The 26,821-nt window shown below is 47.0% G+C and overlaps 1 protein-coding gene across 2 annotated transcripts in view; it reads left to right on the forward strand.

Moving 5' to 3' along the window:
- Nucleotides 1–26,821, forward strand: part of CCDC180 (coiled-coil domain containing 180) — a 592,866-nt gene that overhangs the window by 371,516 nt on the left and 194,529 nt on the right. For both annotated transcript variants that reach the window (XM_085613885.1, XM_085613886.1), the window contains exons 26-27: nt 13,784–13,947; nt 20,030–20,082. In XM_085613885.1, coding sequence (XP_085470011.1) covers nt 13,784–13,947; nt 20,030–20,082 — 217 coding nt within the window. The remainder of the gene's footprint in view (nt 1–13,783; nt 13,948–20,029; nt 20,083–26,821) is intronic.

A 26,821-nucleotide genomic window follows, 5' to 3' on the forward strand; every position in this document is an offset into this window, starting at 1 on the left:
ACTCCATCGCCTTGACCCAAAGAGGGCTGTGAGTTTTTATCTGGACAGGACTAAAGACTTTCGTCTTGATGATCAACTCTTCATTGGCTATGTTGGTCATTCGAAGGGTAGAGCGGTGCACAAGCGCACGCTATCGAGATGGATCATCCTTGCCATCAAGATCTGCTACGCCCTGGCTGGTAAGACTCCTCCTGAGGGTATTAGAGCTCATTCAACTAGAGCAAAGTCATCTACATCTGCTTTGGCCCGGGGTGTTCCTGTGGCAGATATTTGTAAAGCCGCGACTTGGGCCTCCCTCCATACTTTCGCAAAGCATTATTGCTTGGACTCTGAGATGAGGAGGGAGGGCCACTTCGCGCGCTCTGTGTTGCAAGACTTTCTGGTATAGGAAGGTGGACACCCTCCTCCGGGAGTGGGGACTGCTGTGGGAATCTATTCACAAGGTGAGGAATCCACTGGCAGATGTATCCATCAGAAGAACAAGTTACTTACCTTCGGTAACGCTTTTTCTGGTGGATACAGTATCTGCCTGTGGATTCCTCACTGACCCACCCGCCTCCCCGTTGTCCACCTTTGTATACCATGAAAGAGGTCTTTTTGGAATGTTTTGATACTTTCTTGTTCATTTGTAGGAAATGCTTGTTTGTTTAGCATTCCTTTTCTTTGTATGCTATGTATATGTGTTGGTATACTGTATACTGTGTATACTTGGAGTTGTCGTTGGTTCACCTGTTCGCCTCGAAGGCACGGAAAAAATGGGTGGAACGGACGTCATCACGCCGACGTAGGCTTCTTATGGCTCCGGTGACATCGTACGGAGTCGCGAGCGGAGCCGATGCATTGTGACGTCGCCCACGTCGACGTGGAGTGCTGGGAAAGAAAAGTTCAGTGGAATGCTGGCGCAGGGGATATTCACAAGGTGAGGAATCCACAGGCAGATACTGTATCCACCAGAAAAAGCGTTACCGAAGGTAAGTAACTTGTTCATTAGGGCACTCGAGCTTGACTGACGGCCTTACTTGCATGGATACTCAGGATGGAGGCCCCCAAGTACAGACGTATTTGCAAATGCAACCACAAATGGAGGGTTGGGTCACCAATGATAAGGATGGAACACGCAGGAGGGGTAATGTGCCCAGAGATGCACCTCTACTTAAATCTAATAATTTAGAACATCGTAAAGAGGGGCATATTGAGGGCAGGTTGCGGGCTATAGGAACGAGCCTGATAACAGGCCCTTGCTCACTTTGCCACTGGATTCAAGCAAGCCTGGCTGAAGACGGCTGAAATGCCCGAAACCGGTCCTAGGAAGCTTATTTCCGGTCCAGGGAAGACATGGCTTGGCAGTTCGGGCTGGACTGTTCCCATGAGGCACAGGGTCAGACTGATTTGCATATGGCCATGTCTGAACTGAGGTGGCAGAGTGGGCTAAAGAACGGTGATGGATTAAACCCAGATCAGTTGATTGGGGGTGAGTGCTTGCAATGTTCAACACTCCGTCCATCATTTCCTTTGGTTTTTGCTTTGTTCGCCATAAGTTGGCAGGGTATGCTCAGACGTGAGTCCCTTGCTCACTTTGCCACTGGATTCAAGCAAGCCTGGCTGAAGACGGCTGTAATGGCAGAAACCGGTCCTAGGAAGCTTGTTTCCGGTCCAGGGAAGACATGGCTTGGCAGTTCGGGCTGGACTGTTCCCATGAGGCACAGGGTCAGACTGATTTGCATATGGCCATGTCTGAACTGGGGTGGCAGAGTGGGCTAAAGAACGGTGATGGATTAAACCCAGATCAGTTGACTGCGGGTGAGTGCTTGCAATGTTCAACACTCCGTCCATCATTTCCTTTGGTTTTTGCTTTGTTCGCCATAAATTGGCAGGGTATGCTCAGACGTGAGTCCCTTGCTCACTTTGGCACTGGATTCAAGCAAGCCTGGCTGAAGACGGCTGAAATGCCAGAAACCTGTCCTAGGAAGCTTGTTTACGGTCCAGGGAAGACATGGCTTGGCAGTTCGGGCTGGACTGTTCCCATGAGGCACAGGGTCAGACTGATTTGCATATTGCCATGTCTGAACTAGGGTGGCAGAGTGGGCTAAAGAACGGTGATTGATTAAACCCAGATCAGTTGACTGGGGGTGAGTGCTTGCAATGTTCAACACTCCGTCCATCATTTCCTTTGGTTTTTGCTTTGCCCTAAGAAGAGAGCAGAAGGAAACTTGGGCTAACCTATGGAATAAAGTAGTGGACTGCTTATCAAAATTTAAACGCCTCTGTCCACTAAATACTGAAGATATTCTTATGGTTCGCAGAGTGGGGTGGTTGGGGGAATCACTGAAGAACATAAGAGGAGATTGCGTGGTGATTAACTTTAGACGCCCCCACCTGGTAGGAACATATTAAATGTCCATGAAGAGAGCTCGCTCAAAAACACTTGTATTTGTTCCCTCCCATTAGGCTATTTTTATAGACCATCGATAGGGAGCAGTACTAATAATGTGGGTACTCCTCTACTGGTAAATCGATTTGAAGGACTGTTGTCTCTAGATGATCAAAACTGACTACATAAAGCGAATACCTATGCAGTGCCCCGGTTAAATCCCCTTGGAGTACCTGGACAGTGCATAGATGTACAGAGTGTTCCAATGTGTTGGGACAAATGAGTCACCAAGGCAGAGGGAAACGGAGCCTGAATTGATGCCACAGGTTTTTAACTTAAAGTCATATCTGGACTATCATATGGATAAAAAAAATTAATACAATCTAATGAAAATATAGGAGTTAGGCGATATTCAGCTATAGAACTGAGTAAGAATTTGGAAGTGCAGCTCACCTCGTGGAATATAGCAGGGCTACATAGGAATCTAACTGATATGATATGGAATGAATATATAGAACAGAGTGATATCATTCTCCTACAGGAGACTTGGTTACTGGAAACCCCCCATGGAATTGGTTTTAAGACGTTCAGTGTGGACGCTAGCCCATCACTAAGGGGCAGACCATCAGGGGGCCTGGTAATATGGATTAGAATTACACTTGAAATTGATATTGTTCCATTGTATATACCATCATGTGATCTGATGGGTCTAAAAATGGTTACTAGGGATGGCGAAGACTTATATTTATTTAACATCTATAATAGACCAAGTCGTACCAACAAATAATCACTAGTAATAGAGCAGTTGGAAACCTTTTTAGATGGCTTAGGTCCTAAATCGAGGATGATCGTAGGTGGTGATTTCAATTGTAATTTCGAACCTTTAACAGGTTTTTACAAGCACTTTGATGAACAAGATACAGCAAACAATATCCCGGCTTTAGAAAGTAATAGGGAGGTAAAGTGTACGGTGGCAGTGGCCCAAATATTGAAGTTCACAATGGGTCATGATCTGAGAGCGTGTAATGGGCGCTTACCTTCGGATAGGCCAAATGCACATACATTTTGTAGAGGCAGCTCGCGGAGCAATATTGATTATATATTGGTTTTTGTAGAGTTTTGGTCATATGTTGTAGATTTTAAAATTGACCCTAGATCTGAGAGCGATCATCGACCTCTAAAGCTTATGTTAATACCTGAACTTTTTGTATCTAGCCCAGTGGGTGAAAGAGAAAATAGTATCACGGAGGATGTGCTTCTAATAAGCAATAATAGGCGAGCTGTTAAGTGGCCGAACATTCTAGGTAATATTCGATCTATGACCAATATTTACAATACCTTTGCTGAGACAATTACACCCTTTCTAGAGCTACCAGTTGAGAAAATCCCAGTGTTGGACTTACACAACAATTTGATAAATGCCCTAGCTCCGATATTAAGTAACATACCTAAAGAAAGGAACGGAGATGGTAATGGGCACAACAAGATGGGTATTCCATGGTATAACAAAGACTGTCGGGTAGCTAAGACAGAATTAATCCAAGCAATTCAAAGCAACAACATATTAACAGTAAGGGAAAAGAGATATAATTATAAAAGATCACCCGCAAAAGCGGAAAAAGAATGGGATGAAGATAATTGGACAGATCTAATAAATGCAGCCAAGTCCAAAGATCAAGCCGGCTTTTGGAGAATAATAGCGAAAGGGAATAAAATGGGCAGGTCTAATAAAGACCTGTTCCTAGATGAGAAAACATGGGTTGAACATTTTTCTAGGCTGTACTCAGATATAAACTGGGACCAATTTGTCTTAACTAAAGACTTAGAGCTAGCCGCAAAGGCTGCCAATATGCCTTGGAACGTTTCATGGAAAGTGAGGCTATGGGACACTCCTTGGGCATTGTGGTCACTGCCAAGCAGTTTTCTCACCTGTTTAGGAATTTACAAAGCTACTCTAAGGGTTTGATGTGTAAGCAATGCCAGTCTCGCTTGCCCTGTTGCAATAACCCCAATCATTTTGAGGCAGGGGACGAGGATCTGCCAGACAAACCACAGGTCATCAAGGGCACCAGTCCTGTCTGTCCCCTTACCCTGCTGCATCAAGCTCCAGCCTCTTTAACCTGCAATTGGGGTGCACACTCACCCTTTGAGAGGCAGGATCCAGCACTTTCCCCCAAGATTGGTGTCCATCATGTCTGACAGATGATTCATCCACATTGTTAACCAAGGCTATACCTTACCCTTTCGTTCTGCCCCACCGCACCTTCCTTACACACCAGAGAAGATCTTGGAGAAGCACCTTTCCATTCTAATGCAAGAGGTGTGAGGTTTAACCTCCAACGGAGTCATTGAGATGGTTCCAGACTCGGAAGTAGGGACAGATTTTTACTTTCACTATTTCCTTATTCTGAAGAAGGATGGAGGTCTTCGGCGTATCTTAGATCTTCACTATTTTAGTGCGGAAGGCCAACTTCAAAATACCCATGCTAGCCCAGATTCTGTCTGCCCAGGACCTGGGCGACTAGATGGTATCCTTGGACCTGCATGGCGTGTATTTTTATATACCTGTCCTGTAGTCCCACAGACGTTACATGCGGTTCAAGGCAGGCCAGGAACATTTTCAGTTTGCCATGCTTCCTTTCAGCTTCACCATCGTCGCTCTGGTGTTCATCAAAGTTATGGCAGGGGTAACAGACCATCTTTGGTGGTAGGAATACCAGTTTTCCCCTACCTCAATGACTGGTTGTTGAAGGCGGGCCCATCACTCTGTTGTAGACCTCCTACTGATGACAGTAACCTCCTGACATTGTGGGGATTCTTGATCAACAAGCCAAAGTCGAACCTGGCTGCTTTTGCAGAGGCTTCCCTTCATCGAGACTGTTTTGGGTACAGTGCAGCCTTTCACCATTGCCAGGAGTCAGGGACATTTGGGCTATGATCCCGATTTCAGCCTTGATCCTGGATCTTGGTGAGAGCAGCTCTGAAGCTTCTTGGACTTTTAACCTCCTGCATCCTCCTCCTCGACCTCACCAGGCATCTCATACGGGCTCAGAAATTGAATATAACGTTCCAGTAGGCTTTAGGAAAACCTGTCAGTTACCATTCAGCTTTTGGAGGAGACTGCACCTGATCTGCAGTTATGGCAGATTGATACCAATTGGACCAGCAGCAGAACCCCCCTGCCTTTCCCACCCAGAGGTAATGGTGATGACGGGTGTTTCACTGCTGGGTTGGGGCGGTCATCTGGAGGAGGTGGAGATCAGAGGTCTCTGGTTTCCTGCAGAAACATTGCTCCATATCAATCTTTTGGAGTTGCAGGCTATTCATCTTGTATTGAAGGCCTACCGGCTATCTAAGGAAGGCAGGTGCAGGTTCTCATGGACAACCCCACCACCATTTGGTACTGGAAGAAGCAGGGCAAAGTGAGGTCTTGTGCCAAGGAGGTTCTTCGCCTCTGGAGTTGGCTGGGGCATCAAGGCATATCTCTGGTTGTGAACCACCTGGCAGGCATGGGGAGCTCAGCCATCACCGTCTGGGAAATCATGAATGGTGTCCGCATCCCAAGGTGGCGCAGGGCATCTTCCAGTAGTGGAGAGAACCCTGGTTAGATCTTTTACCCACCATTAAGAAAGCGTACTTTATATGGTTTAGTGCATTACGGTTCCACAAATAGACTCACTAGGAGATGCGTTCATCAGGAGTGGAACACAGGACTCCTGTACACCTTTCTGCTCCTTCGTCTCCTGCCCTGAGTTTTTGAAAAAGATCAAGAACAACTGGACACAAGTTACCTTAGTGCCTCTGGGTCAGGAGAGTGAGGTACCCAAGAACCATCGGGTGGACAGTCAGCTTTTTGTGGGGTTCTCAGTGAGAGAGGAAAGGGAAGGCTGTGCAGAAGAGGACGTTTCATGGTGGATAGTGATCTGCATTAAGATCTGCTATGCCCTCACCAAAATGTAGTCCCTGGGACTATTGAGAGCCCATTACACCGAGGTTAAGGCTGCTTCTACCATCACAAAGTGCCTGTCCTTGAAATCTGCAAGGCTGTGATGCGGATGTTGGTGCACATGTTAATGAAACACTACTGCCTTGCCAACCAGGTATTATGGGAAGGACATTTAGCCTACTCAGTTCTGCAAGATTTTCTGGTCTGAGTCGATTCCACAGACCCTCCACCATTGGGCAGTACTACGTTGGTATCTATTATAAAACTGAGGAGGGGGGCGTGGCCTGAAGCGTCAAGATGGCGGTTGCACTCTAAGAGTGCTCCGGACCCCTCCATCATCCGGCGTCCCTTACCTGCGGATTTCTGACGATTGGGATCCACTTCTGGCTCCTGCCCCGGCGGGGCCTTAAGGGCCGCATCGTGGTGGTCTCCTTCGGGAGCCGTGGCTGTACCTGACTTGTCCTGCAGTGCGGTTCTCGGCGACGGGGGAGGCTCCTCCCTGGCTGGGGACCCCGAGCGGTGGATTGCTGGCCCGTGGAGGTGCTGCCCGGGCCAGCCGCTGATCTACCCTGTACCCAGGTCTTCAACCGACAAATGGCGGCCTGGCGCCAGCGGCCCATGAACTGAGCGGACCAGTCTGATCTGTGGAAGGCTTCGGGGATATCGGCGGATGGCGACTTCAACACCCCTGGGCGCGGTGGTGTGTGGCCGGACCATCGGAGCGCCACTCTTCATCTAACATCCAAGGGCACCGCCTCCCTGAGCGGAACGACAGGACCTTTTACCCTGCAGAAGGGCACCGGGGGGACTGCAGCGGCGGTAGCTGGCCTCACCAGCTTGAAGATGGCGTTACCAGGTGAGTGGTGTCTGGGGCTGGGGTTCGGCTGCCATACCGGGCAGTGGTGCGGCAGCTCGTAGCTCGGGCTTCCGGCCCCCCTCCCCTTTCCAGGGCGGCGGCGCATGGGGATTCTCTGATTGCGGTGGCAGTGGCGCCCTTCTGTCTCTGGGACTTGGCTGCTCCTGTGAGGCGGAGAGAGCCCGATCGGATGCTTAACTCGGGCAGCATGCCCCCCCGTCCCCTGACTCTGGTTTGGGCCCCGGCTCCTGTGGTGGAGGTGTCCTGTAACCGGGTGAAGTGCGAGCTGATTGGGAGACGCAGCAGGGGACAGACCCCTTCATGCCCCTGGGATCCTTTACGATGATCCGGTCCTGGACCTCGAGTGGGATGCATCACTGGGGTTGGTGCCCGGGGAGGCCCGGTTCCTGCGTGCCTGTCCCGGTCCTGACGGAGGTGGAGCGACCCAGTTTCCCTCTGCTACTGCAGCTTCGGGAGGGACGTGCGAGCAGCGCCTTTCTGCTCTTGATGTTGGTGCCTCCCTGCCACAATCCCTGACCTGACCAGTAGATAAGTCCTTTACCGCCCATAGTCATTCTGGCCCGGAAACTAGTGGAAAGAGTCATGGGGACGTTGAGACGGGGCGGAATCGGCTACACTGTTTGAGCAACAGAACGTCCAGGGAACCGAGCCCCGCCTTTTCAGTCAGTACCCCGCCAGAGGTGTCTCCCCCACACGCTGCTTGATCTCCCTCCATCATTCTTTTACCAAGGGTCCTAGCCAAAGGCTTTGAAGGAATCATGCAACAGGGCCGGGGGCCCTGACCACCCTGGTTGGCTGAGACCTTGTATCCTCCCTTCTCTCACTGGGGTGAGTTCTGGCATTGATCATGGGGAAAGAACAGACCTCCAAATCTGCCCCCACACAAACGAAAATGGACTGATTTACTACCTCCGACCATGACCTCTCGGGCCAAGAAGATGGAGCCCCTTCCCTCCCAGGCAAAGACTTAGCAACCACCCTTCAAGCGATTAGCGCCTCTCAGGCTTCGGTTTAGGAAAAGATCGGGGAAGTTAGGGTAGATGTGTCCCTTCTTCGTCAAGAGGCTGAATCTCGCATCTCTACCGCAGAGGATGATATTCGAAAGCTAAAAAAACACGTAGCCAATCTCCGCTCACACACCAAGGAGCTATGTCAGTGCACAGAGGATGCGGAAAACAGAGCCCGTCGCAACAACCTCCGCGTGGTGGGGTTTCCCGAAGGGGTTGAGACAAATCCGGTGTCCACCTTCATTGATTCCTGGTTCGCATCGTAGATGCCTAAAGACACCCTCTCTGCATGGTTCGTGGTGGAGAGAGCCCATCGGTCCCTTGCACCAAAACCACCGCCCGGGGCCCCATCTCGTCCCATCATACTGAAAATCCTCAACTTCAAGGACCGGGATGCCATCTTGCGCGAAGCATGCTCTCAGGGGCCTCTCAAGTTCCAGAACCACACCATCATGGTGTTCCCCAATTACACCAAGGAGGGGCAGAACCAACGCCGCTCCTACGTGGAAATTAAAAAGAAACTGCAGAATCTGGGTTTGCAATACCAGCTCCAATTCCCGGCTCACCCCCACATAATTTTTCAGGGAAAACCCTTTTCTTTGACTCACCCCAAGTGGCCTGGACCTGTCTGACGGAGGGATGTCCTCTCAGACAGCAGCGCAACATGTCTCCACACCGCAGGGTTCTCAGTCCTCGAGACCATGATCGCCTCAGCGACAGCGCTGGAGGTGCACACAATCCCGTAGGAGGCGACTGTCCCAATCAGAGACACTTAGATCGTGGAGCCTGGCTACTCGCGGACTCCGTAACTCTTCTAGTCACTTGGACTCTCCTCCCCGCCTCTGGCATCACTCCACTGGCTCCCCACCTAGTGCTCCTCCGTCGCCCACTCAGCGGGAGCTGCCGACAGCGGACTCCAACCTATCCTGTAGCCCTAACTTTTGAAGCTCTTGCGGGCAGCGTCCAGTGTGCAGCCTCCCCGGAGAGGTGCACGCTGCCTCCGCATAGGCTAGGGCCCACGGCAGAGCTGTAGCTCTAACTTGTTGTCCTTCTGCCGGGACATTGCATATCCATCTCAATGGAGGGTTCCTCCCCGCAACCCAATCCAAGCGTTTTAGTTTGGTTCTTGTTGCTACTGTTGTGTCGACAGATGCTTCTGTTTCTGAAGTGTAGGGTGGGGGAGGGGGTTGGGGTTGGGGAAAGGGTTGGGGTGGTTTTTTACTTGTTGTTCTATGTTGTTTTAGTTTGCCAGCCTCTCTGAGACAAGCATCACACACACGGTTATTATCACCAGAGCGTTCCCACGCCTGCACTGGCCCCCACAACCACCAACGGCCATCCATGATCCGTTGGGTCATGGCACTGACTTCCAGCCCCCATGACTGACATAGCCCCTCTGAGGGATGCCCTCTACGTTCTATCTTGGAACGTTAATGGTCTCTTGGACCGTCATAAGCGAACGGCTGTCCTGCGCTATGCACAACGCCTCGGAATAGAGGTTCTCCTGCTTCAGGAGACGCACCTGTTGGGGAATCACTGTCCCTTTCTGGCACGCTATGGCTATGATAGAATTTGGCACTCTGGTTTCTCTCGGGGCTATTGGGGAGTGGCTATACTATTAAAGCGCACCCTTCCCTTTGTGCTCTCGCTAGTTATTCACGATCCGCAGGGCATGTCTGTGACCGTCTGTGGTACACTGTGTGGCACTCCTCTCACTCTCATGTCCCTATATTCACCCCCTTCGATGCTCGCGGTGACCTTGAAACACTCCACCACCCTACTAACCACCCTTCCCATGGGGTCCACTATTATCGGGGTGACTTTAATGCAATTTCCTCTCCACTCCTTGACACGACAGGCCCCCCCTACCTCTAGGTTGGCGCAAGCAAAACAATTAACGAGCTGGGCTGAATCCCTGGGCCTATGCAATGCATGGCGAATTGGGCACCCGCACACTACACAATTCACTCACACTTCCGCGGCACACCATACACAGGCACGCATCGATGCAATCTGCGTCCCTTCTACTGACTGATCCTCCATCCAAGACGTCAGTATACTCCCCAGGGGGATCTCAGATCATTGCCCGCTGCTCCTTAAGAACGGGGGCCCCGCCCCCTTCAGCACGACCGACATGGTGGATGAACGCTTGGTTCCTCCAAGACAAAGACTTTAAGAAGGCCGTTGGGTCGGAGCTCAAGCAATATTTCTTGACCACTGCTGGATCGGTTCCTTCCCCCGGCACCCTGTGGGAGGCGGGCAAGGCCACTATTCGCGGATTCGCTAAAGGCCAACTCAAGCGTCAGTGACAGGCCCAGCTGCTACTGATCACTTCGTGCGAGGCGCAAGCGCTGCACCTAGAGCAATCTCCTATAAATGGCAATACTTCCCAGGAAAGGCAGCTCACTCACATTCAAGCTGAAATCAAACAGCTCTCGTTGGACGCTGCTAAGCTCCTTTGGAGATCTTCCATAGCAAGAGTATACGGCTGGGGCGATAAAAATGGCACGATCCTTCCTAGGCTCGCCACATACCCTAGGGCGAACTGCATTATCCCGGAAAAAATGGACCAGGAGGGAGTGCTACATCGATCCCCGTTGGCTATGGCCCTCGCTTTTGCCTCTTACTATTGTCAACTCTACACGCAAGGACCCCATTACTGTCACTTCTCGAGTTGTTGGAGGCGAGCGGTGCTCATCTCCCCCAGCTGGACTCTGCCGCTCAGGTGGATCTGGATCGCCCGATCTCTCAAGACGAGATTAATGAGGCTATTGCCCACACCTCTCCAGCAAGACCCCCGGTCCTGATGACCTCCCACAAGAATACTACGTGGCATTTCGCAAGTCCCTTGTCCCTCGCCTCGCTGACCTGTATGACAAGGCTTTTGAAAAAGGCTCCTTCCCGCCCGAGACAGACATGGCCACCATCGTGGTTCTCCCGAAATCTCAACCGCCTTCCCAGCAGTGTGCGTATTATCATCCCATCTCTCTCATAAATACGGATGTTAAACTGTATGTGGAAATCCTTGCCCAACGGCTGAAGCCCTACCTCACCACACCGGTTCACCCGGACCAGTGCGGATTCATGCCTATGTGTGACACTAGACACTGTCCAAGGAGGCTTCATTTGGCCCTAGCCCACCGCCAGGTGCTTACTCCCTACTTAGCGCTTCTGCTCGTTGATTTTGAAAAGTCTTTCGACTCAGTGGATTGGAAGTACCTGGGGGTTGTGCTGGCCGCGATGGGTTTTGGTTCTCACTTCCGCCAGCTGGTTGTGGTCCTGTATGCCCAGCCCCAAGCGCGTGTCATGGTCAATGGGGTTTTATCAGAAGCCTTCCCCATTCTAAGGGTACGAGACAGGGTTGCCCCCTCTCACCCCTTCTATTCGCCTTGGCGATGGAGCCCCTAGTGACCATAATTCGATCCGAGAGTCGCGTTCAGGCATGGGAATGGCCCAACTCAGATGTGGACAAGATAGCACTCTACGTGAACGATGTCCTACTCTTTTTGGCTGAACCCGCCCAATCGGGCCCCCTTTGTCTCTAGATCATGCAGTCCTTTGGGCAAGCCTCCGGTCTTCGGCTGCACTCTGGCAAATCGGTCCTGGTCCCCTTACACTTATCTAGAGATTGCTATGATTGGCAATCTACGATACCGCTTAGGCGCGAGTCCTTTAAATATCTATGGATCTGGGTCACCCTCCTCCCGGAATTGGTTTGGTCCCTCAATGTTACCCCACTTGTTAAGAAAGCTAAGGCAGACCTCTACAAGTGGCAGATTCTACCTCTCAATCCTTTGCGGCGAGTCACCCTGTTTAAAATGATGATTCTTCCCCGATTTCTTTACGTCCTCCAAAACACCCCCTTTTGTTTTCCACGGGCTTGGTTTTGCGAATTGGATACTATGGCCGCCAAGTTCCTTTGGGGGGGGGGGGGGTGGAGGCCTCGGTAGGCGTTGAATCTTTGCCGTATCCCTTTCTTTGACATGGGCATGGGGATGACGCATCTATATTTGTACTATTGAGTATACACCACTGGTTTAATAGGGGATGGTCCGATCTGGCCTACCGGCTTGAGCTGAATGAGCTTGGCTTGCCCAAAATCCAGTCCCTGATGTACGGGGCCCCTATTCCACCTTCCCTGCCCGAGGTCACACACTCAGTGCTCTTGGCCTGGCGGGCGGCTTTGCGTTATACCCACTGGACACATAGGCTCACCCAACACACGCCCTTATGACACGGCACATGGCTCCGGGAGGTCAGTGGGTTACAGGGGTTCCGAGCGTGGGACCTTATAGGAATCTCGCAGCTCCAGGATGTATGGGCGAGCGCCACATGCGCTCCTTTCCAGACCTCCAATCCAGATACTCCCTGCACCCGACACAATTTTACAAATACTTGCAACTGCGACACGCTGTCCACGTCCATATTTCAGATGACACTAGGATCCCTGAATACAGTCTCCCGGAAGCGCAGACCATGCTGGGCGACTTGGGGAAAGGGGGTACTTCTCACATTTATAGGACACTGGTTAACAAAACCCCAACCTCACTGGACCGACTTAGAGGCCAATGGGAAGAATGGGTGGGTCCCTTGGACGAGGAGGACTGGCGCGACGCCCTCATGGCACCCAAGACGATTACTGCCTCGGCCAGACTCCGCCTAATCCAGCTATAGTATCTGCACGCTACTTCCTTAACCCCGTTACGCCTTCTCTGGGCTGGCTTTTACCTGACTGCCTCCTGCATGAGGTGCGGCCACGACCCGGACGATTCTTTTCATATGGGATGGGCATGCCCCCAACTGGCGAAATTCTGGGGAGACATTGAGAGGGAGCTTACAGAAGTCTTGGGGTGGGAGGTTCTCCATAATCCACGTGACTCACTTCTCAGGATTACAGATGAACTAGATGGGTCCAGGAACGAGAAATTATTTTTCAACATGCCCATGGTTGTGGCCAAACGGGGCATAGTCGCTTCCTGGAAGCTTCCTACACCGCCTTTCCCCGAGAAGTGGCCAAGGGGGGTGGAATGGTGTGCGGCACAAGAAAGACCTATGTTTGCAGCACGGGGCTGTCCTAAGAAGTTTCGCAGGGTATGGGGCAAATGGCTGGGCGCTGTGGAATAGCCTAAAATATGTGAATAATGCTTATGGTCTACATTCTCGTGTGGGGTTAACTGTGTTGTCTTTGAGCCGACACTTTGTTGTGAGTCATTATTTTCAAGAACTGCTGCTGTACTGCAGGTCTCTGTTCTTTGTCAAAAACAATAAAATTGCTTATCAAAAAAAAAAAAGTGAGAATCTTCAGATAAAATTATCCATCAGACGTTACTTGTGAAATGCTTTACTCTAACTGCAAATTCCTCACTGAGGTCTCGCCTCTGCATTCTGTGGAATGCCCTCTTTTTACCATCTAAAAATGCCCCAAAGTAGAGCTGGGCAAACTGGTATCAACAATTGTTTTTTACTCTCTGTATTACTCTCTTGTTTTATTTATGGGCCTGTAGGGTAGTGAGGGGGCAATGGTATTTAAAGAACAGTGCTTGACAGTTCTCATTGATGCAAGTGCTATTTCTGTTGTCTAGGATGCCACTCCCGTTCCGACAGAGCCTCCGCTACAAGGCACGATTCCAGCCGCCGGGCGACAGGACAGCAAGGTGACCTTTGCAGACACTCTGCTGCAGCCATGTAAGCTGGGCCGGCCCATCTATGATGATGCAGCAGTGACTCTGATCAAGAACCTTACCCAGTGAGTACTTGTAATCGCCGTAGATCTACTTGTTGATCAGTGAAGGTCTTAGTTCACAGGCCCCTGTCTGGGTGGATCATACAATGCACCCGAACCTGATTCTTAAAGTATTTTCCTGTTTGTCACTCTCCTGCCAGAGGAGTCTTTCATAGATCAGTTCCATTCCATTTCTGGGCAAAACCTTCTGCATGAAAGATGTCCTCTAGCCCACTCTGTACAATGATCCCGCAAGGAATAGAAGGCAAAATGCTCTATCCCTATTGCCAGGATCCACTGGATATCACTCAACCTCTAGTATCTCTACTGGCCCATAAATCCACTTATCATCACGCATTAACCCATCAGGCTACCATACAAAGATGTCAGCCCGTAGCACGGCTCTATATGTTCTCACTTCTGCTGTCCTCTTCAGTGTTCGTCCTGGTGTTCTACTGCTTCTTTCCATGTCCCTCCTCTAAGATGAATCTATGCCACCTTCTACCTTTCCCATCTCAGCTTTATCAATACTGCCCTCTCTCGCTCCCGTTCACTACCTGACTCTCCTGCATCCCTTTCTCTGCACCTTACATTGCTCCACTCTGCCCTCACTCTGCAGACTAATGTATTATTCTCCTTCACAATCATTCCTCAGTCTGGACTGTTCACAGCAGTGTAAGCAATGCCTGCCCTCTGTCAGCTCTACCACTTCCACTCTGTTACCTCCCTTAGCTCTGCCCAACTATACCCACTTCCTGCCAGTTTCCTGTACTTGGACTCCTTAAACACGTAAGTCAGTAGCCCCCTTTTTTACCCATTCTGACCTGATGGTTGCACACTTTGAGGATTTTATGTCTGCTTTGCCCTGCCCATCCTTAACAATTGTCATCTGTGTCCACTGGTCTTTTACACCCATAAGACATAGGTAAGTTACACTTGTGAGTACGTTTCATTCTTTACTTTTTTGAGAAACTTTACTACTTTTGGTTATTCACCATTTCTGAGTGAAAAGTTACTCAGCAGTGTAAATGTACACATCTCCACCCCCAGAAAAAGAGGATGGCGCGAAATGTACAAGTGTAACTTACTATTGCTAGAAAAAACCCAGAGTAAGCCCAGCACGACATATGGTCAATGTAGGAAGGTGGATATCTGACTATGGTTACCCCCAAATTTTTGCCTAGTGTCTAGCTGGTTTTTCGACTTAGTTGGCCTGAGATCCTGCCATTCAGGATCTCAGCCTGGCTGTTCTCTCTTTAAAATGGACTCCATGTACCCTAGGTACATACCCAATTGGTTGGATCACCCTGTGAGCCCCTGTACCAGTGTACACTAGGTACCCAGGGCATTGGTGTACCCAAGGCCTGCCAGGGGCTGAAGCATGGATTATGCCACCCCAGGCTTGGCCTAACAATTTGACACAACTGGCTGATCACTCAGCTGGGGTAAGTTGGTGTAACCACCTCTTACTTAGGTGTAGTATACCTATGCCTAACCTTAAATGGGACACATGTTAACCTATAAGTCACTCCTATGGCAGGCCTTAACAATCCTGAAGGCAGAGTGCTTGGTTCCATGTGAGATGGTGCTCTGGCATGAGCTGAGCCTGTCTGCAGTGGTCGGAACAACTTCCTTCTACTGTTTCCAGATATCGTCATACCATATACTCTTAAGTGCATTATGAACCTCGCGGTTAAATGCTATCTTTGGTTTGGCTTTATCAAAACATGTCGAGTAAGGTGTCATACGAATTGGAATACTAACCCCTCGCCAATTCTGGCGACGGGGTTAGCATTCCACCCTTCTAGAGGGACACGACATGTACAGTACCTGAAACCCGGGTAAAATCAGACATAGCCTCAGCTCCACAAAATGGATGCTGCCACCACAGACACAAGTCTGCCCTCCTGCTGCTGGGAGTCCTTCCAGCTTGGGAGGTGTGGACAAAGGGTTTCCTGCCAGGGGAGGTGCATGCACCACCCCAGACAGGATTTTGTGTATTGGTCAGGTAGGGCTTGAAAGAAACCAGACATGCCTGTGGCTCACAAGGAGCCTCGGAGCATATGCCAGTTCAAACCGGTCCTGGGGCACACCAGTCCCGGGCCTGGGGCGAGCTGGACAAAGGATTGGGGATGTAACCACCCCCCTTCCTGGTCCCACCCATAGGGAGGGACCTAGCAGGTAGTCCGGCCACTAGAATCCGCTTAAAGGTAGGAGCTGTGTCCTAAGACTTCAGACATCCTGGAATCAACTTGAAACTAAGAAGAAGACGGGAACTTCGACATTCTGCTGCACAGAAGACTGAAGGAAATCTCCCCTGTGGTCAGGGAGTGACCACCTTGCTAACGCAAGCACCATCCAGCAAATCAACGTCTGCTTTGCCGCCGCCTCCCGCCGGAGCCCGAGCCCAGAGACTGACAAGACCTGGACCTCCAGACCTCTCACCGCCCGATCCACAGTCCCTGAAAAGAGGAGACCCGTGGAGGCAACGAGACACGTGGAGCCAGCCATCTTGGAACGACGACGACAAGCTGCAAGTGCAACAACTGAGGCTCCCTCCAAGTTGTGCTTTGGGATCTGAGAAGCCCAACCCTCGAGCAGCATCTGCACCAAAGGTGAGCCCTCCAGCATCTCCACGATCTGCGTGGGGCCCTTCTGCATTTTGCCACTCGACGCGCCTAACCGGTTGCTGGCCCGCTGGCTAGTAGCCATCTTGGCGACGAACTTCACGAAATACACCGCTGGTCTGGTTGCTCCAGACTGGCCCTTGCTCCCCTCCAAAGGAGCAGTCCTTCTGACCTTGCTGGTCAGAACCATCAGCTTATTTCATCTCCTACAACAATTGCTTTTGCCAAGGCTTGTTTGCTTCGATCAAGTCGCCGACACCGCCGACAGCGAGAGCCTGCGTGGGACAGCTCGTGAACCGACTCCTGGACGCCGTCGACCTCCAGGGACCACGTGGCTGCAGAGACAAGCTACACCTTTCTTCCTGTTTGCACCCGACATTGCCTGGTACCCACCTGGTGCCACGCTGGTCACTGGCTAGTGACTGTGAACACTGTCCCCTCTGCTTACAGGTCTTCAACATCCCCGATCCACTCTTGGATCCACCGCATCTCTCCCGGACCGACCGCCTGCAGCATCTTTGTCTTCAGGCTCCACGGAACAGATAGAAGAAACCCGACGCACTTCGAGGCCTATGCACCCGCTTCCTGTGGGTGAGGTAAAGCTGGCACTCCTGTGCCCTAGTGTAGTATTACATCTCTAGTGCCTGTGTTCCAAATCTTGAGTTCCTAGTCCATCCGGAAGATCCTCTTTGCAGTAACTTTGTACTTTTTACGCACCCATTGAAACCTATGGGAGCACGCGTGTGACTATTTGCTCTGCACACGCCACCCGTGGGCCTCCTGGTCACTAACTGAAGTTAGCTCCTTGTAGGCCCAGCGATTCTAGAGGCCCTAGGCCTTTTCCCTTTTCTGTTCGTGGTACTTATACCACTATTTTAGTATATGGTTCGAGCGGCCACCAGGGCCTATCCATATAAAGTGCAACTTCTGTGTATTCTACTGAAATCTTGTTTGACGATTTGTGCTCCTGTGCTCATAAAGAGACTAGGGGTTACTAGTCTCTTTACTACTGGAGAAATAAATACATATATATTTTGAATATATATCTGTGTGGTGTCCTTTCATTGGTATAAAAGGGGGTTGCATTTGGTAAAACAGCTGGCTTAACACGCTTCACGAGTTTAGCCTCAAAGACTGCTTAGCCTACGCTACCACTAGGGCAGCTAGTCCGAAAAGGTTGACTTACAACCACAGCATAAGGGTTGCTTGGCATGGTACAAGGTGGTCACTTTAACTAGTGAACATCATATACCAGGCCAACTTCTCACAGTCAACCACTGTTACTCGAGAACCTGCCCGTAGAAAATAAAGCAGGGATTTAAAGTAAAACCTCACTGGAAATTAATTTAAATTAAATACATCTATTTTGACTTTCTAACTATATATCTAAAATTCATTCGACCGCGAAAACTTTGCTAGGGAACAGGTAGTCCCATTATCCCTCTATATTCTGCATGCAAGCATTACTAAATACATCAAGCAGCATTGGGCACCAAAAAATAAAGAGTGCCCCACACACAAGCTAGTACATACACTACACCTCATGGGTAATGGACGTCACTTGACTCGGTGGATATATAGGGATATTCGCTCCCGTGCAGCAACCTCCATGACGGCACTTAGAGCAAAGTGGAAGGCTGACATTGGGAGAGAACCGTCAGACAAGGAATGGGATTCAATCATTGAGTATCCCAAGAGGGTGTCCCATAACGCAAAATTTAAATTCATCCAGTACATGGTGTTACATAGGGCCTATCTCACACCGCACTGATTAAATAAAATGTACCCAAAAGCGAAGGACCACTGCACATGATGTCTTGCACACTACGCCGACCTCACATATATGCTTTGGGCCTACCCGCGCCTGTCTGCCTTTTGGGCCACCATCATAAGGGTCCTAGGGACTGTAACGGTAATTGCTGACGGGGATACAGCAGAATATTGTATATTGGGTCTGCAGCGCTGATACAAGAAGCAGAAAGTTCAAACCCGATTTACTAACTTGGCCCTGCTTATATCAAAACGATCAATTACCATGAAGTGGAAGTCCGCTGTGCCCTCGGCAGCGCTTAGCTAGCATGGAGAGGTGGTTAAGTGGGGGAGGTCAGAAAGTGCGGCAATAAGGCGGGAAGAATGCAGGGGCCTACGGAAGACGCCAATCTCATTGGATTGGGATTCAATGTTAGCTATTCATAACCTCGGAACCCCCACCAACATGACACGCAGTAGGGCATAACTGCATAGTTCATACTAAACCGTATCTACAGTGCCAGTGTGCCCCAGGATACACCACTGAATGAGTATGCGCAACTGAATGTTATGCAACTAGGAATGCACATACAAATATAACAGAACTGTGCTTCATATTTGCATATGAATGGGCAGGAGTGAGTCAGGTAGGGAGGGAGAGGATGGGGTGGGAGCGAAGGGACAGGGGGGCATTGTTGGGGAATGTTGCTTTGATATACAGATTGTTACCATGAACCACTCTGTAAGCACTGCTATTGCGATACTTTTACAATTATCCATGGACTCACTTGCTGTTACACCTACTGTTGAATATGCAGGATATTGTGGTTGGTTCCTCCCCTTGGCACTAATGGTATGTACCTAAAGACAGTATATTTTTGTCATGTCAGGATGTTATTAACGAAAATCAATAAAGTATGTTTTAAAAAATATATCTAAAATTCATTTAATGTTAACAAATGTAAATAAAATTGAAACTTGAATATTATTTTATGATAAAATATGTTCAGATTTTTTTTAATTTAAATATAAATGTAAGTTCTTTTTCATAAATTAATAATTATATTATTTCAAACTAATTCTGCATATAACCTTTTTTACTTTTTAATACATAATAAATGAATATATTTAGATTGATTTTTAAAATAAAACATAAAAAAAAGAATTTTCATTTAGTAAATTTAATTTAATTAAATATTTAAAAACTAAAATAATAATACCGTAGCTTTTTTTAATTTTGTTCTACATTTAGAATAAATATATAAAATGAATTTACATTGATATAGTTTGATAGTTTTTCCAAGTTTAATTATCTTTTTTACTTTCCCTATACAATGTGGAGATCTCCACTCTAATAGTGGAAAATTCCTCATGGTAAGGTGTAGGGAAAATGTCAAAAGTGTATTAAGCTTAGAAACATCATTAAAAATATTTTATGTTAAACATCAATGTAAATTATTTTTAACAACATTTAAAAAAAATAATGCACTATTAACTTCATATTTAATTAAATATTTGATTACTTTAAATATATGCAATGTAATTAAAATTATTTTTCTGAAGTTGAAATGAAAAAAATAACATCATAGGTAAAAAAATTATTTTTATTATATATTAATGTTTTTTATCAGCGACATAGAATTAATTTTAATAATGTTATTTATATTCTATTTAAAATCAGTGTCTACTTTAATTTGGGGCACTTAAAGGCGTTTCTCTCGTTTTTCCAGCACACAACATCCAACGAAACAGGCTCCTCGTCACAGTGAACATCAGACTCCAGGTAAGATGGTGTACTCAAAAAAGAGAACCTTTACTGAGCGATGAAGGCAGAGTAACTCTTATTCTGTGAGAAACTATCTTCACGCTCATTTGTGGCACATATTGACACTCATAAACCACAAGTTTAAACACTTGTACATGTCCTGTCACAACATACGTGCATGTCATTTCATGTCTCTACAGTTTTGTGTATATCATGTTTTGACACTTGTGCACCTTGAGCCTGTTCACAAAGTGAATTTTGTAGTATGTAAACTAGAAGTACAGTAGTACAACTGAAGTGCCCCAAAGTGCTATTTACTAACCTACATGTAGAGACCGCTGCCTCTCCTATCGTTTATGTGCACAGAGCTCTATCATGTGTGCAGAAATCTCTGCAGAGGTAGGTCTGCATTTTAGTTGTAAATGTGGGACAGGCGAGGGGGACTGGTCAGAAAATTGGGAATACTTACACCTAAAAGGGAAATATAGGGAAGGCTTAGGTGTAAGGAGGAGTTTAGGGAGGAAGAGGCAAATATAAACACCCACCCACAAAACAGTAAGCCCATTGCTTTTCACAGACCACACTCCTAAAGTTCCTTCAGTCATAAAGTTCCCAAAACAGTAGTAAAGGTAAAGGTGCCCCGGCCCAATCTCTGAGTAAGTGCAGCACCACTCTTTGGTCCTGCCACAAACTCACCGAAAAAACCCAGAGATTTAACATAACACATTATAGAAATACAACCACGGCAGAGGATCGCCAGAGCCGGCGGAGCGCGCCTTGCAACATTGCTTCGAAATTGTTCCAATAAGGCGATCACCCTGAGGTTTTTTAGAACACCAGTAGTTGGTTTAATTCCAGTTATATATATATGTATATATGTATATATGCACACGAAAAAGCTCCATTTTACCGGGGGCCTCCAACTCTGCAGGGCGAGCTCTCAAACAGGAATGGAGAATCCTGTAAATAGCACAGACGAGAACAAACAGAGCCCACAGCTTCGGCATCCTTACAAACTGACGCTTTATTTGGTCTGATTGTCATGGCAGCTTTAAAACAACTCTTAGTCCTTACGCGTTTCAGCGCCAAGCGCCTTGTTCACAGGTGAGTTGATTTGTGTTTTTGAAGTCCAAGTGGTCACATGGTCAACGTCAAGACCACAGTACCCAGAGTGCATCACTATTTAAATTAACAGCCTGGCTCACGTTGCATTATGTTTCGCTTAATAGCATTAATGTTCGCCAATGTCTGTGTTGTCTTTGCGATGCAAAATGGAAAAAATAAAACGCACAGTGCACTTTGCTGCCACTCCAAAATGATACTTGCTTGAAAGAAAAAGCACGAAGTCTGCCAGAAAGAGGGCAGCCCCTCCTTCGTCTCCCTTTCTCATAACCAACACCAAAATTTTCTTGGAAGTCCAGTGAAAGGTGTGGTAAAGAGCGAGTCATGCCCCCTCCATTGAATGCACACGAAAAAGCTCCATTTTACCGGGGGCCTCCAACTCTGCAGGGCGAGCTCTCAAACAGGAATGGAGAATCCTGTAAATAGCACAGACGAGAACAAACAGAGCCCACAGCTTCGGCATCCTTACAAACTGACGCTTTATTTGGTCTGATTGTCATGGCAGCTTTAAAACAACTCTTAGTCCTTACGCGTTTCAGCGCCAAGCGCCTTGTTCACAGGTGAGTTGATTTGTGTTTTTGAAGTCCAAGTGGTCACATGGTCAACGTCAAGACCACAGTACCCAGAGTGCATCACTATTTAAATTAACAGCCTGGCTCACGTTGCATTATGTTTCGCTTAATAGCATTAATGTTCGCCAATGTCTGTGTTGTCTTTGCGATGCAAAATGGAAAAAATAAAACGCACAGTGCACTTTGCTGCCACTCCAAAATGATACTTGCTTGAAAGAAAAAGCACGAAGTCTGCCAGAAAGAGGGCAGCCCCTCCTTCGTCTCCCTTTCTCATAACCAACACCAAAATTTTCTTGGAAGTCCAGTGAAAGGTGTGGTAAAGAGCGAGTCATGCCCCCTCCATTGAATGCACACGAAAAAGCTCCATTTTACCGGGGGCCTCCAACTCTGCAGGGCGAGCTCTCAAACAGGAATGGAGAATCCTGTAAATAGCACAGACGAGAACAAACAGAGCCCACAGCTTCGGCATCCTTACAAACTGACGCTTTATTTGGTCTGATTGTCATGGCAGCTTTAAAACAACTCTTAGTCCTTACGCGTTTCAGCGCCAAGCGCCTTGTTCACAGGTGAGTTGATTTGTGTTTTTGAAGTCCAAGTGGTCACATGGTCAACGTCAAGACCACAGTACCCAGAGTGCATCACTATTTAAATTAACAGCCTGGCTCACGTTGCATTATGTTTCGCTTAATAGCATTAATGTTCGCCAATGTCTGTGTTGTCTTTGCGATGCAAAATGGAAAAAATAAATAAAAAAAAAATATATATATATATATATATATATACTTAATACATTTATATTATTATTACAATTAAATTAAACTTTTAAAGTTTTGTTAAATTGAAACATAATTTAGAATAATTTAAAATATAACTTAAATTAAATGCCAATACATAATAAATACAAATCTTACTTTGAGTGGATTTTTCAAAATTATTTTTTTCAGAAGTATTATTTTAAAATCCAATACATATATTTTAATTAATTAAATATTTAAAACACATTTACGTTAATGTTCTAAACCATTCCATTCAGATATGGTGAATAACCAAAAAGTGTAAAGTTACTACTAAGTTCAGTAGTAGATTTGTATGTGAGTAAATTTACATGTGTAAGTTTACCTTAATGAACAGGCTCACCTCATGTTTTGAAACTCGTACATGTCATGTCTTGAAATCCTTTATACATGCCATATCTCCTTACTTCTACATATCATGTGTCAACACTTGTGCACATCATTTTTTTGGGGGGAGGGGAATTATATTGACATTTATGAATTACATCACAATGTTATTACACAATACCTAAAATATCATAGAGGACAATCCCCTCCTTTCATTTAACTTCTGTTACTATCACATTTCTGTTTATCCCACTTCACAGCACCTGTGCGCATCATATTCTGACATGCATGCTTTTCCTTTTTCAACCCTGTTTGTCAGCTTTTCACAGTTGCAGATGTGTTGCCTGAGCGTTTGTGCACGTCATTATTCGAAATATGTACACTTAGAGCCTGATTCACAAAGGGACTTATGGTTCTTAAAGTTATGAGTGCGGAGTCTCTGCGCTCTGGGCAGACTCTCCGCAGTCAGTGTGCAGAGTCCTCCACAAGTCGGGAGACTCCGCACTCATAACTTTACGAGTCGCAAGTCCTTTTGTGACTCGGGCCATCAATGGTCAACATCTGTGCATGTCATTTTCTGACACTCATACAGGTAATGTCTCTGTATGTATGTCCATGTGCACATTATGCAATGACACTCCTGCATTTTGGTGTTTAATACTTGTATACTTCCTGCTTCAACACCTGTAATAGCTCAACACTCATATATGCTGGGCCTGTCAGCTCAGTGGACTAAAGCACTTACTATAAAGATCTGTGTTTGAGCCCATGGTCGCAGTATTGAGTTCCATGTGGGTCCACTCAGCCTTTCATCCTTCTGAAGTCGACAAGTACCGTTAAGGAGGATAAAGCATCCATTGTCTGTCAGTAATACCAATGAGCCTCTTGTAGTGAACATGTGCTCTACTACTAGATCTGTTATGTCATGCCTTGTTTAAACATTAGTAGCTGTCACGCCATAGTGTTTTAACACTGACACAGGTCATGTTTCCGCACTCGTTAATTTTATATTTTGTAGACATTTTTTCTACACTTGCACACATCTCAATTCCTCACTCCTATCTATGACTTATATTCTGTCACCCAAGCACATCACGTTTTGTGCTCCGATTTAAATAATGTACAATACTGGTACACAGGAAATTTGGGACTCTAACATGCCATATTTCAACAATTAATACCTATGCACAATATAGGTAGACATTTATATGGCCTCTCAATATCATGTTTTAACGAGTGCACTAAGGCCCTGATTACGATGTTGGTCGGAGTTGCCTCCGCCCAACATCACTTCAGATTGGGAACTGATCGACCTCAGGTCGGCGGCTCTGACACCGCAATTAGGATGCGAACTCACATGGTGTGGTCGCAAACTTCAATTTTTCAATGTGAGCTTGTGCGGCGGGCCAAAACCGACTGCAGCACAAACTCCTATTGAAAAATGTAAGTTTTCAAACATACCTGCACCATGTGGCAGGCACCTCAGGGTGCCTGTGACACGGTGCAGGGATGTGAAGATGCCCCCCCAGGGCCACATGTAGAGGACCAGGGGGGAAGGGGGCCCTGCTAGCAGCCCCCAAAGACACTTTCCGGCAGCAGTTCCATGTTGGAAAGGCCGAAATGGAACTGCTGTCGGAGAGTGCCATCATAATCCTGACGGCAGAAACGCTGTCCATAAGGGATTATGAGACCTTTCTGATTGGCCGACGGGCTCCTTGAGCCCGTCGGAACCGAGTTGAATTCCCAGGCTGGTTTAAACTCCAACCACCGTCATTATAATACGGCGGTCGGACTTTAAACCTACAATGTCGGTCAGAAAGCCTCCGACTAGCGATTGGAGGCTTTCTGACCAACATTGTAATTAGGCCCTTAATGTATCACCATTTGTACATGCCACTTTTTGACACTTAAGAATCTGTGATTTGATACTCATTTAAACCATGTTCCTTCAGTCAGACATTATGCCTTGACACTCAACACAGCATATTTCAGCACTTGCCCTTGTCAGTATTTCAATACTCCTACATTTGAAGTCTCAACTAATAGACATCATGTTTTGACACTCAAAGACATCAAATTTTAACACTTCTGCTCATCGTGGACATCGATGCAATTCACAAAGGTAACTTAAACTTGAGTAATTTACATGTTAAATTACCTTATACTTTTGAGTAACTTAACTGCTTTTAGGTATTCGCAAAATCTCAGTGTAAAGTAAGTTACTATAAATTATAGACTTACACGCTCTCCCATCCACCCACTGCCCCCGAAAAAAGGGATGTAGTCAAATGTATAAGTTCAAGTTAATACTGCCAAAAAGAAATTGTTGTGAGTCCAACACCACACATGGCCATCTATTGATATTGCAACACCCTTAGAATAAAACCCATAAGATAATATATTACATTAAATTATTTCAAATAGTTTAAAGTGTAAATAAATATATTTTAACAAAAAATCTAAAACCAAAACTATTTATCATTTATTTTCAAAATATTTTAACAAACGTTTTCGAATTTATAAATGAAAGCACCTTTTTGTAATTCAAATATAATTAAATTATTTTTGACTACATCTAGATATCACTTTTAATAATATTAATGCATGATAATAAAAGGAACTTTTTAACCTTAGGTAGGGGATTTTATTTTTTAATATAAACTTCAAAAGTATTTTCTATTGAATTTAATATATTTAAATGATTAAAGGTTTAATTCAAAATTAGATTAATAGTTCTTCAGCATTTTGTATTTTGTTCTACATTTAACATAAATATATACAATTAATTTATCTTATTATTTGACATCAAACTATTTTTACTATTTTTTTCCAAGTTAAATACACTTTTTTACTTTCCCCTATAATTTACCATAGGGAGACTCCACAGTCGGATTGAAGATCTCATTATGGTAACAACAGGGGAAATAAAAAAAGTTAAACTTCATAGTAAATTAGTTCCCAACTATATAGCCCCATAATTCCATCTACAGCGGTGTAATGCCAGTTAACAGTTGACCCGGTATTAGTGAGAGGTGCCAGAACCAGGTGTTAGGACTCACCTTCTCGTGCCATAAGATTCCACAGGAGCAGATGCTGATTCCCAAATCCCCCCTGCGTATGTCCACACAGTTCTCGTAAACGGCCTGCACCAAACACCCACATGGGGGAAAGGGGAACGGGAGAGAAAGAGAGTTTGCCTTCTGACCCAGGAATCCTGCCTGCACCTCCTTCACGAATCTTGAATGGAAAGGTGAGATGTTTGTGTAGGTTCGGTAGTACTGCAGGCAATCTGCATTCAAATAAATAATCGCTTATTAATAAAGAACAACTCTACCATAGTATTTTAGAATAATCACCACTCATACATCCAATAACTCTATGCACCTGAATCCTCCTGAAGGCTTGCCGCTCTCTGTGTAGAATGCTAAGTATTTAGTTCTTATTATACTTGTAAAAAAGTGGACTTCATCCACCTCGCAATTCGCTGCGAGAAACGCTGTTTCTAGCATTTTCTGAGGCCGGGAGCTGGGTACGCTCCGTACCGTCAAATCGTCTCTAGCAACGCACTGTACCCCGCCGCTCTGCTTCGAACAACACCTACTACGATCCTTAGATCGCACCGTGACTAGCTGACTTCGCCGCGTACAACGCTGCGCTTCATCGAACCATCTTGGTGGGTACGACCCGCACCCTGCGCTGAAGTCAAGGCTGCCATTCGCATCAAAGGAGGGAGTACGCACCGTACGTACGCTTCGCATTGCAGCCGAAGACTGAGAACAGCTCCCGCAGTACGGCTCATACGCCGCAACGAACAAAAGCACCGTACAACGTCCCGTCCCCTCAAGCAACGCGACTCAGGGCCCCAACGAGCCGTAAGCTCGCACCGCGAAAGGAGGACATCGCAGCGTACAATGCTTTGCTTTCACCGCAGCATCCGTCACG

This window comes from Triturus cristatus, chromosome 1_2, assembly GCF_964204655.1.
Source record: "Triturus cristatus chromosome 1_2, aTriCri1.1, whole genome shotgun sequence".
Taxonomy (NCBI): Eukaryota; Metazoa; Chordata; class Amphibia; order Caudata; family Salamandridae; genus Triturus; species Triturus cristatus.